Source organism: Cololabis saira, chromosome 12, assembly GCF_033807715.1.
Source record: "Cololabis saira isolate AMF1-May2022 chromosome 12, fColSai1.1, whole genome shotgun sequence".
Lineage (NCBI taxonomy): Eukaryota > Metazoa > Chordata > Actinopteri > Beloniformes > Belonidae > Cololabis > Cololabis saira.
The window spans coordinates 24,772,222-24,783,457 of NC_084598.1; the positions used below are offsets into that span (position 1 = coordinate 24,772,222).

At 40.8% G+C, this 11,236-nt stretch overlaps 1 protein-coding gene across 1 annotated transcript; it reads right to left on the minus strand.

Annotated features, from left to right (window-relative positions):
• Positions 1 to 1,308: 1,308 nt before the first annotated feature.
• hoxc13a (homeobox C13a) lies at positions 1,309 to 5,579 on the minus strand. Its single transcript, XM_061736108.1, has 2 exons — positions 4,758 to 5,579; positions 1,309 to 2,539 (listed from the first exon to the last, which is right to left on the minus strand). The coding sequence occupies exons 1-2, from the start codon at positions 5,419 to 5,421 to the stop codon at positions 2,283 to 2,285; spliced, it is 921 nt and encodes a 306-aa protein (XP_061592092.1). The 5' UTR covers positions 5,422 to 5,579; the 3' UTR covers positions 1,309 to 2,282.
• Positions 5,580 to 11,236: the final 5,657 nt, after the last annotated feature.

Below are 11,236 nucleotides of genomic sequence, written 5' to 3' on the forward strand. Positions count from 1 at the left end.
AGCCTCAAAAGCTCGGGAGAACCTGGAAAGAATGACACAGTCCTTCTAATGACTGGCGACAAACAAAACTCACTCAGTGGTTATAAATTCATCTCTGCTTTGTCAGAAATTACAGAGGCATTGGAATTATGAGGCCAGCGGACATCAGCAGTTAAACAGTTGAAGTCTGACACGAAGAGTCCAGCACATCAATGTTTATCCCAAACACAAACTGAATTACAGACTTAAAAATTGGCAAGTTTTGAAGTAAACGAACAGCCACTTCTGCTAAAAACGTTAAATTCCACTTACTTTCTTCCAGTCCTCATCTTCGGCAAACAGAATATTACATTTTAAAACTAAGATCTCCCGTTTACTACTATTAACATGTAAATAATCAACACACAATACGTAAACAGAGCTATAGAGAGGAGCAAACGCGTGGATGTGTACTGAACGTATAAATGATGGAATTCTTTCGGGAATTACGAGAAATAGGTTTGGAGAAACAATAGGCTACTATGATACTATCATTGGGACCACATTGCGTGGATGCGACAGATTGTAGATCTTCAACTCACCTCAGCAGGATCTAACAGAAAATAAGAACGAACGATAGTATATTTTATTAGTAATCTGTTATTAATGCTTATCTTTAGCGGAATAGCCGCCAGCAAGACTGATAAGCACTTTCAATAAAAACGCATCTTTTAACTTACAGATTGCGCGTCGTATTTGGTTCATGACGCATAAACAACATAAATTAATTTGTAGTGGTTGAAGTTATTGTTTTGCGCAACCAAGTAAATGTTTCTGTGATAACAGACGCATAGGCCTTCTTACGAAGTCTATCCACGTTTTGCATACGGAACTTCTGCCAAAAAACAGACAACATATCTTTCAGTTGTATATCACTGCGGTTGGCGGAAATTGCTTGAACTAACTTGAACTGCGACTAAAGTTTCCAACCTCCGACAATATCTCAAAGCTGATCCATGTGAAGCATTTCTCAAATATATCATAACGCAATTGTTTTTATTTTATTTTATTTTTTTGGGGAGGGGGGATACAGCAATCAAGTCCAAACATTATGATTTATTGGGAAGATTCGTTTTTCTTTAACTCACAAACGTCACGTCTACGAAATGCGTCTTTCCTCTTTCTCATCACATACTATCAATGTGTCATCACGGGATGCCCACTATTAGGAACTTTTGCCACATGAAATCTTCACTCGTTGCTGATGGAAGACGACAGTGGTCAGAAATCTTTCAGTCCAGTAACATCATCATGCCAAGATAAATGCTGCAAGTAGGATGGTTGATTGACTTGAATAGTTGAGCATTTTAATAATCATCATTTATTTATGAAACACGTTACCAGTACGCAATTCAACACCACAATACAGTTGCACCAAAGTAGAAATTACAGGATTCGTACAAGGCGTCTGATCAGCTCCAATTCTAATGTCAGAACAAAATAAAACGATTGTGCATTTATATGTAATACTCACTGACTTTAATGGTTTACAATCATTCCAGTTGCATGACAGAATCCCTTGCTGATAAAGGAAAACATACAGGTTTGTGATAGTCCAGTTTACAGATCCGCCATACTAGATAATATGAATTAAATAAGGAAGGCATTGCACTATACAGATTAACAACTTAGCAGCCTATGTTTTACCCCAGGCTTAACAGAACATATCCCGCACACAAAACCGTTTGGAAATTCAGGCGGAATCTTCTTTTGTTGATCACTCTTTCTGCCGAAAGTCTCGTCCGTCAGCTGCTGTGGAAGAGGATTAAAGTCTCAAGTTCGAGGTGTCGCCACTCCACAACAATTTTTGTCCATATGGCAACCGTCTTTCTGAAATGATTACAGTTCGGTCTCATCTGTTTCGATCTGCCCGCGTCGCAATTCTTGGAAATGTCATCAGTCCTTTTAAGATTTGGCTTGAAAATCAGAAACACAGGGAAAGAAAACACGCAATACTTGTCTTTGAAATACAGATATCATTTTAAATATTATATATTTATATATGTACATTCCTATAAAACAAACGTGGAGTGAAATTTTATTTATTTTCACAGTTTTTAGAGCAACATCTCTAAACTGAGAACTGGGGGTCTTGTTTATGGTCGATGGAGTTGATGATGGAATTTAAATTAAAAATAAAAAAAACACTCAGCCAAGATGTTCATCAATCACGTTTTTTTTTTTTTTTTCAATGTGAGAGGTAAAAGCATGGCATATTGTTTTGGAAGGTATGAGTTGTAGTTTCAAGAAAGTCGCCCATCTTATCAAGTGGTGTGCATGTGATTGTTCTTGGATTTACTGACGAATTTCTTCTCCTTGACCCGCCGGTTTTGGAACCAGATAGTGACTTGGCGCTCTGAGAGATTGGTGGCGGCTGAGATGCGCCTTCTCTTGTCTTTGGTGATGAACTTGCTGGCGGCGTACTCCTTCTCCAGCTCCTTCAGCTGGATCTTGGTATAAGGGACTCGCTTTTTACGCCCGCGACGATAACTGCTGACCTCAGGCTGCAATGGCACGACGTCTGTGAAGGAAAGAGGAAAAATGAAATTTCGCAAATCCAAGGAAAACATTAGACTGGGTCTAAAGAGGGGGGAAAGAATGTGTTTAACCAAGAGAACTACTGCACAAACACAGTCTGAATGGAAAATGTCATTCTTACAATTTCCCCTGCCTCTGATAGTCTTTAGTGTATGTGTATGCATATGTGTATGCGTGTGTACGTACAGGCGGGGGGGTTCTCAGGTGTGCTGCACCTGACATTTGGAGCGTCTGAACGACTTTCCTATTGTAAAGTATTATTGTGCATCATGCAGCGTCCATCCTTTGCTTTTATTTGCTTTTAATTTTAAGTTGCAGCCTCAACGACTGGACTTCATTTCTGGTGGCCGAGATCATTGTTCTCCCTTAAACTGCGTGCACACAATCTGCTTGCCGATTACAAAAAAAAAAAACCCAACTGTTATCGATATCCATGACAAATCCCCCCTTGCTGCATCAAACTGTGCGCGACTGCGTCAGAAACGACATTATCTCCCAACGTGTGTGTGCGTCCGTGTGTTTTTGAGAGGCAACGCCGGCCAATGGCTGGTTAGAACAAATAAGAAATCACAGCTTGTGCCACTGAATTGACGACAACTGAAAACTGGGTTTTGAATATCCGAAACGTTATACGCGTTACAAATATCCTATAACTGATATTTAAGCACTTGACTGCATTTCACTTGAAAACGTCTATTCATGTTCATTTTTAACTGCGACCTTAACGTGCAGATAACTTCAAATTTGGGACTGCAGCCACTGAAAAAGAGCTGAGTTCAAAGCAGACAATAAGAGACATGACAGGACAAGTAATACCTTAGAACAAAAAGGCACAAGCTGTGAGACATAAATGTATTTTACCCCCGTGTCATTTTACAGTCAGAGATAGGGTGGAGTGTGGCTGTAATTTTTCCCCCCTCCCACACAGGTCATGTTCATGGGCTACCTTAAGTTGGAGCGACAATATTAACTCCATTATATGATTATTATTATCAAAACAATGTGTAGGCTATTTCTTTCAGATAACTGAGATGTGGAATTGACTCTAGTCTGGCCTTATTTTCCAGCAGTGTAGCTGCATTTGTGTGGCAGGAGGTGGATACACAGATCGTGTGGTTCTGAAGAGGCGCAGAAACACATGGACAGCGCGCGCTTGTGTGATGCAGCACGTGCACGCGCTTTGTTGACAGCGTGCCCGTGCATGCGTGGCTTTCTCCCGTGCATTTAAGGTATAAAAATAGGTGGGGATGGAGGGGGTATCTCTACACGAAATTGAAAAAGCCACAGATCTCAAAAAGATCATAAACTCACGAGGCAAAAGGAGCGATCTGGGACGCACTGTAAAGTGCACGCCGGTCATGGCTGCTGTGTCCATTAGCAGACAAGATGCGTGATAGAGCAAAAGGCGAACTGTGAACTGGTTTTGTTTTTTGAATGACGTATCTGACATCTTGCCAGGGTTTGTTCTCAAAGCAAATCTATGAAAAATACGCATCTCACTGATGCATTATTGCCACAATCCAAATAAAGTGAGCCAGCTTTAAGCCACTATCTTGTCATATAAGGGGGCAAAGACATGGAGGGATGTGCCTCCCTGCTCTATGTGACAGTGGCTGAGTTATATTTATCATTATCAAAAGCAAATGTTCATAGTATTATTAAAGGCTTCTGCATCTAAACCGTGTTTTGGACTCACAATTTAAAAACTCCACATAATTTTGAATACCTTTTTTATGCATTATGTTTTGTTTTGTTTCTAAACCCAATATATTTGCATATAATTGAATAGTCTAAAAAAGCACAATTAACATGGAGATTGATACTTCTGCGTTTGTGCAACATATTTATGAATAAGCAAACTATTATTTTATTATCATCACAGCAAAGCAAACATGAACTTGTATACATGTCCTTGACGGTGCAAGAATTCAGTTTCCATAAGTCTTTGGGTTAGAAACTTTAATACACACACACACACACACACACACACACACACACACGCACACAGATAGAGGGGGGAGACACGCTCATACACACACACGCAAAGGAAGAAGGGAAAAGAAAATGAAAAAACGAGATTAACTATGCAATAACATCTTAACATTTTAGAAGAAAAAAAACACTGTATGTGGCTAGATTAAAATAGCAATAATGTGATGACACAAAAGTGTAATTCAGACAATTGCATAGTGTTTCCTTACCTGGGAAGGGTGATTTCCAAAGATGAGTGGACTGCGTTTGCTCTTTGGAGCAGTACACCTGCCCATCCCAGCCATTGGAGAGAGCCCAGTGCTGGTAGCCTTCCATGGGGATCAGGGCGTCGTGTCGCGGTTCAGGGTGGGCGCTGATACTGGGCACCACCGACACGTCCAGATATCCGGGGACAGCTTGATACGAGCTCGCGAAACTGGGGTAGAAGGCGAACTCTTTCGCCCTCGTGGACAGTTCTTCCGAGGGCAGCGCCGTGCTGGGCTCGGCGTATTTCTCTGCCGGGTGGTACGAGCAGGGCTTCTGCTGCAAGTTCACGTTGTGCGAGTGAGATAACCGACAGCCATAATATGGGTTTCCAAACGGGTAACCGTAACTCAAAGATGCACTCGAGGATGTCTGAGGAGCAGGACACTGCCGGCCGGTGTCTGGTGAGGAAATATCCGAGTAGACGGAGCCCTGGTGGGTCGCTATGCTGCCAGAATGTCGTCCCAGCGCGGGGTGCGACATCAGGTCCCTGCAGTGGGTCGCAGGGCAATTACCGCTCAGTCCCTCCATTGTTTGGCTTTTATTCTGATTGTTTTCATTCGGGCTTTTTTCATAAACGTACATGAAGGTGTCCGCCCAGCGTGGATGCAGAACCAGCGAAGTCGTCATATCACGGGCTGCCGATGCTTTTTAAAAGTCGACTACTCCAAGACGGACACCTCATTTCCAACTACATTTTACACCAAGCGCATGCGCACACCGGGCCCCTGTATGTCCACTTCATTAAGAATCTGGCACGTGATACGCTAACAAGTCCTGCGAGATTGGGTTTGTGAGCAGGGGCAGAGCAGCCCTTTAAAGACCCATGCCTCACATGTCACAGTTTCCCCCTGCAGAATACGGAGTCATGCCATTGGCTTAAATCAGCTAGACCCACACCCTTAAAGGGGAGTTTGGATGCGTTCAAAAGCTGGACAAACGAAAACAACCTGTGAAATTTAGCCGACTCCGCGAGCTGCCAGAGAATGTAACAACCTATGATGCATGTCACTGTTGGTACATGGAAAATATAAATAAGCTTCGTTTTACCTTACTGAATAGTATTTTCATTTGGTTTCTGAGTGCCCTCGTGTACAAATGTATCTTTTGGTTTACAGCCTGACACAGGCGATGTTCTGACAGAGACTTGGTTTGAATGGAAAAAATATCAAGAGGATTATCTGCTCTAGATAAAAAAAAAAAAAATGCTAGCACGTTTAGTGAACTGAATATCTATAATTAATAGTGTTAAGAGATTGCAAATGCAGGCCTTTCGAATAAAACAATTATCTGGAAATGGACTCATTGAGATCCCTGCGCATTTCATTTGAACATATCTTCCATTGATAATAATTTCTTTGCTCAAATAGCTGTGGAGCTTTACTTTTTTTACCCAGGCAAAAAAACTGCCCTTTATAATAATGTTCTGACAAAAGCTCCACGGTTTTGACAAAGTGAAACCTGCTAATAAAATGTTAGCATGCAAAAACGTAATAATTTGTCTTTATTTTGTCTTAATGAAAAAATTAAGGACAAAAATAAGTTGTCTTTTACAGGTTGCGGGTCCGCGTGTTTGTCCTGTGAGGTGTATTTGTACTAGTAATGCACATCTTAAATGAGCAAAGCTATACGTGTTGAACTGAGAGTCGTCACTGCAGCAGCGGCAGAAGCTATGAGTGAGAGATGGAGGTTTTTCCAGGTAAGACACCATCATTACAAATTTATTTTCACTGCAGATTGTTCACAAGTACAATTAAAACACACACACTGAAAAAAGCAGCATCTATTCATTCACAAATAGCCAATTCTTCAATGGGATGAAAAAAATAAGACATTTTACCCCAAAGTCACAATTTTGCTTTAAATACATACATGTATTTATTTTTCTTTTTTTTAGTAACCAGGGAAATGAAATGAGCTTTAAACGAATCCATGTGATGTTTCTGTCTAATATCACATGGATTTGTTTCAATCATTCGTGCAAGGAGGCTGACGCTTCAAGGCGAAAATGAACAAGGGGCGGCTTTGAGCTGGACTCCTTGCACACTACAGACCTTATTTAATTAGACACCAAGATAGAAATGTTGGCGAATTTCCCCAAAGAAGTCCCCGTTTACACACAGACATGCTATAGGTTACTTTTCCTATATGCTACATCGCTTTTGTGTTCTCCTTATAATTGCAGGCCTAGTAATTGCAGCAACGGAGGCTTGTATTTATCTCCACTGCAGCTTTTAAAATAATACTTCGGTTAATATTTAAAGCCAGTTTGAAATATTCAGGTGGGATAGGCCCACGGTTTCTCCATAAAGCATGCTTTTTGTGATGCCTATCCAATGAGTCACTCATAAAGCAGACTAAGCTGCTCAGCTAAGGGCGCAAAGTATATCAACACTTTTTTTGCACTTCTGAGTTGCAATACCTCTTCGTTTTTGCAAACAGCACTAAGGAAGCCGGACCCCTGTCGTTCCTCAGGCAGCGACTATAGTTCTTTTGTTTGAAGGAAATTACAACTGCAAAGGGCTCGTCCAAACGGCAGCTGCACGGAAGTCCAAGGTCAAGGTAAAAAAACGCAGACAAACAGGGTCGTAATGAGAGTCTAGACAGACAAGAATGAACTTCACACTAGAGTATGGATGCAAACTAGCTGTTATTTAGAGACTCATTCTAAAATATTTGCTGAGGGAAGAAGGGAAGAAGGCTGCAGATAACCCATGGAGTCTTTATTCAAAAGATAAGGAGTAGGACAACAAAGTAGTGCAAACCAGCAGCTCCTTCAAGTAGTATTTTATTTTTGGTGATTTTTTTGCCCATTGGCTTATAAATGACATAATATTATTAGTTTGTTTCAAATTGTTTTCAAGCAGCCAATGTCCTCCATGAAAGGCACAACTAAAAATACACTTGTTTGATCGGCATGGCAGCAGCGCCAACCAAAAAGAGGCACGGGTGATAGGGTTTGAATAACCGGCGGAAAAGTCTCAGAAAAGAATATAGAACTAAAAAAGTATAATAATAATACTACAGTTGTTATGTGAAAATAGTTTTTATAATGCATCAGGGCTATTGACTCGAGGTGTGGTTTTCTTCAAAGGTGAGACGAAAATATGATTTTTTTTATTTTTAACATTCTAGGCTAATCATTGTTTCTGGGAAAACATTGTAAAGTAAAAGCTTAAATGTTGCCGAAACTGGCCAATTCATAAAGGAGGATTGCCTGTACCACAAAATAATACAATTATGCAATTGTGGGTTTAATTTGCACATGATGAAGCTCATATTTAATATTAACAGTTTGGCTCATTTTCAAAACTGGAAGATGAATAAAACGTGTACCAGCAACAGTATTTGACACGTAGGCTGCGCCGTGGAAAAATTACGACAATCACTTGCGATGATGCCAAACTTTAACTTTAATATCCTTCCTATTTAATAAACAGCACAGTGTGTGGATGTAAAGTTAGATTCTTAGGATATTTCTTAACGCATGAGCAAATGCCTCACTGTATGTTTTATAATATAATCCAAACTGGCGTTGTGACATGCGGATATAAATGCTTAACCTAAAAATCAGACAGCTGATGCAATGCATACTCTCACTCTCAGTGTGCCATCCTAAAATTTAACCTACTGCACACTGACTTTATATACTTTGAAAATATTAAATCCGGTTAGAAGATCAGTCTAAAACGGATTTGATTTCCCCCTGTTAATTTAGTATAATAATTAATAATATAAACGATAGTTGCAGTTTCCAAAACTCGATGATCATAAGAATATATAAACAAAGGAGAAACTGCATGCACAAAATTGCCATCGATTGCAGTATGATTTAACCAAACAGCAACATTTGGTGAACTTCCGAAACTGCAGAGTAAAACCTAAAGCCATACATGCCGTGAAACAACAAACTCCAGACTATCATTTTTACTCGAATAATAAACATAACTGCTGCATCAAGTTAAGGGTTTTAAATAAGTATATTTCAAAGTGTTGCGCAGCCTGCAGCATATCGTTTTCGGAAACTTATTTTTTACAAGCATTTAAAAGAAAATACTTTCTTTTACGTAATCTATGAGTTAACCCTTCCCTTTTCTCCCCTGCGGATTGCTTATTTCAGGAACTTTTGAAACCAGCCATGTTGTGTTGCTGTAAATGACAACCAGACATCATGTCCTTCCAGACAGGCCCTGTCAGACGCTGAGAGTCTAATGCAGACTTTAGTTGGGGGAGGGGAGAGCATCCATCCCCACACAATGGCGGCTTACCTGCAGAAGCACATGACTGAGTCAACGGATATGAAGGCAGCAGAATGTGCAGAAACGTGCAGCCAGCAGCCTTTTAGGTTAGGTGTTGCAATACTACATCATAAAATGCAGGAACAGCATTAATTTTTCAACCCGACTTCCAAACAGGTGACTTTATCAGATCTGAGAGGTTTTCCTTGACAAAACACATTGTATCTAATTTTTAAAGAGCAATACTCTCATCTAAACGATTCTGGCGACTGAAATTCTTGGAGACTGTTGTAAATAATGTATAATATTCTCAAACCTCATCTCGCCAGTCTTAAGAGGGGAAATTCCACCGCACAAAACAATTTGGAGGCGATGTGTCGAGCCAATCATTTGCTGCTTGCAGGTAGAATCTGCGTCAAGCATGTTCAAATCAGGTTACGTGTGCATGTATGAGTTTCCAGGCAGCTTCGGGCTTTGAGGAGCCCTCTTAACGGCAACGCAACCAAAACTATTTGTGAAAAGGCCTGCATGGTTCTCAGAAATGTATCTAAATAAACAAGGCAAACTTTAAGCGCGTGTGTTTGGACTAATTTAGACCACAAACACACTCACGTGCACTAAACTAAAGCAAAACTAAAGATCACTCTTAATCTGCATGCATGCGTCTAATGAATTTTAATTTTAAAGAGTTTGTGTGTGTGTGTGTGTGTGTGTGTGTGTGTGTGTGTGTGTGTGTGTGTGTGTGTGTGTGTGTGTGTGTGTGTGTGTGTGTGTGTGTGTGTGTGTGTGTGGAGTGGGGGGGGGTCTGAAGAAGACAAAAGTCTTACTGTACTTATTTGTTGATGCAGCTTTATGCGTGCACATCAGCTAGCCAATGTGTGTGTGTGTGTGTGTGTGTGTGTGTGTGTGAGAGAGAGAGAGAGAGAGAGAGAGAGAGAGAGAGAGAGAGAGAGAGAGAGAGAGAGAGAGAGAGAGACAGAGAGACAGAGAGACAGAGAGAAAAGAGGCGGGCTGATGTTGCAGGAGAGCAGAGCAGTCCACTGTCAGGAAAACATTCCTACAAAACTAAAACAGCATCTCAATCTGGAGATTGTTCGTGCAGGCTGGGTTGAATTTACGATCAAAAATGTTCCTAATCGTAAAAGCCAAAACCAGTGAACTTTGATGCCAACAGTAAGGGCACAAGAGGGCATGTAATTTTTGTCGAGAAAACTCCAGAGAATTTCAACGCTCGGTCTAAAAACATGTGAGCACTGCAGTGTTGGTGCGTGACAAATAGAAAGTGCTGACCACATGCACAAATGCATTACTACCACCATTTCCAATTTCTACAAATCTCGAGTGATCTCATTTCTCATGCAGCAGATTTTAAAATCCAGCTTTCACATACTCTTACAAGGGACTCCTGTTATAAAGGGGGCAGCCCCGTTGTGTGTGTGTGTGTGTGTGTGTGTGTGTGTGTGTGTGTGTGTGTGTGTGTGTGTGTGTGTGTGTGTGTGTGTGTGTGTGTGTGTGTGTGTGTGTGTGTGTGTGTGTGTGTGTGTGTGTGTGTGTGTGTGTGTGTGTGTGTGTGTGTGTGTGTGTGTGTGTGTGTGTTTTGTTTGGTTGTTGATTTTTTTTCAATGAAAAACTGCTGCAGTATATATGGTCTGACTGGGGGCTTGTTTCCAAAGAGATCAAAGATAGTTTAAGTATTCGTCAAATGAGATCAGGAAAAAAAACGGACCCGAAAGTGCAAAATCAAGACCGTGAGGTGTGGGGGAAAAAACTATTTTGTTTTACTTTACCAAGCAACACTCTTTTCAATTTTAAATGATAACTCTTTGCAAAATTCACAGATGCAAAATGCTCAAAACTAGAGCACTGTGCTTGCAAATCAGATTTGTCTTCGTAATGGCCGATTCTTCCAACGATTCACTGTATGCCATCTTCTTAAACCTCAGTGTGTTATTTAGCTGTTATATAGAAACATGAAATTAAATAAAAACTTGAAGATCACATACACTAAAAGACTACTTAAGCATAATTTACTTTGGACTGGACTCGTTTAACCTCAGCCAGAGCAGATAGACTCTGCGAGGACGGCTGTGGGCAAACCGCAAAATAAAGGAGGCCGGGAGGAGCCGCACCCACAGGACAGAAGACAGGCTGGCAGACCACCGCACAGCCGGGCCAGGCTGGATTTACAAAGTACTACATGGGCTTTA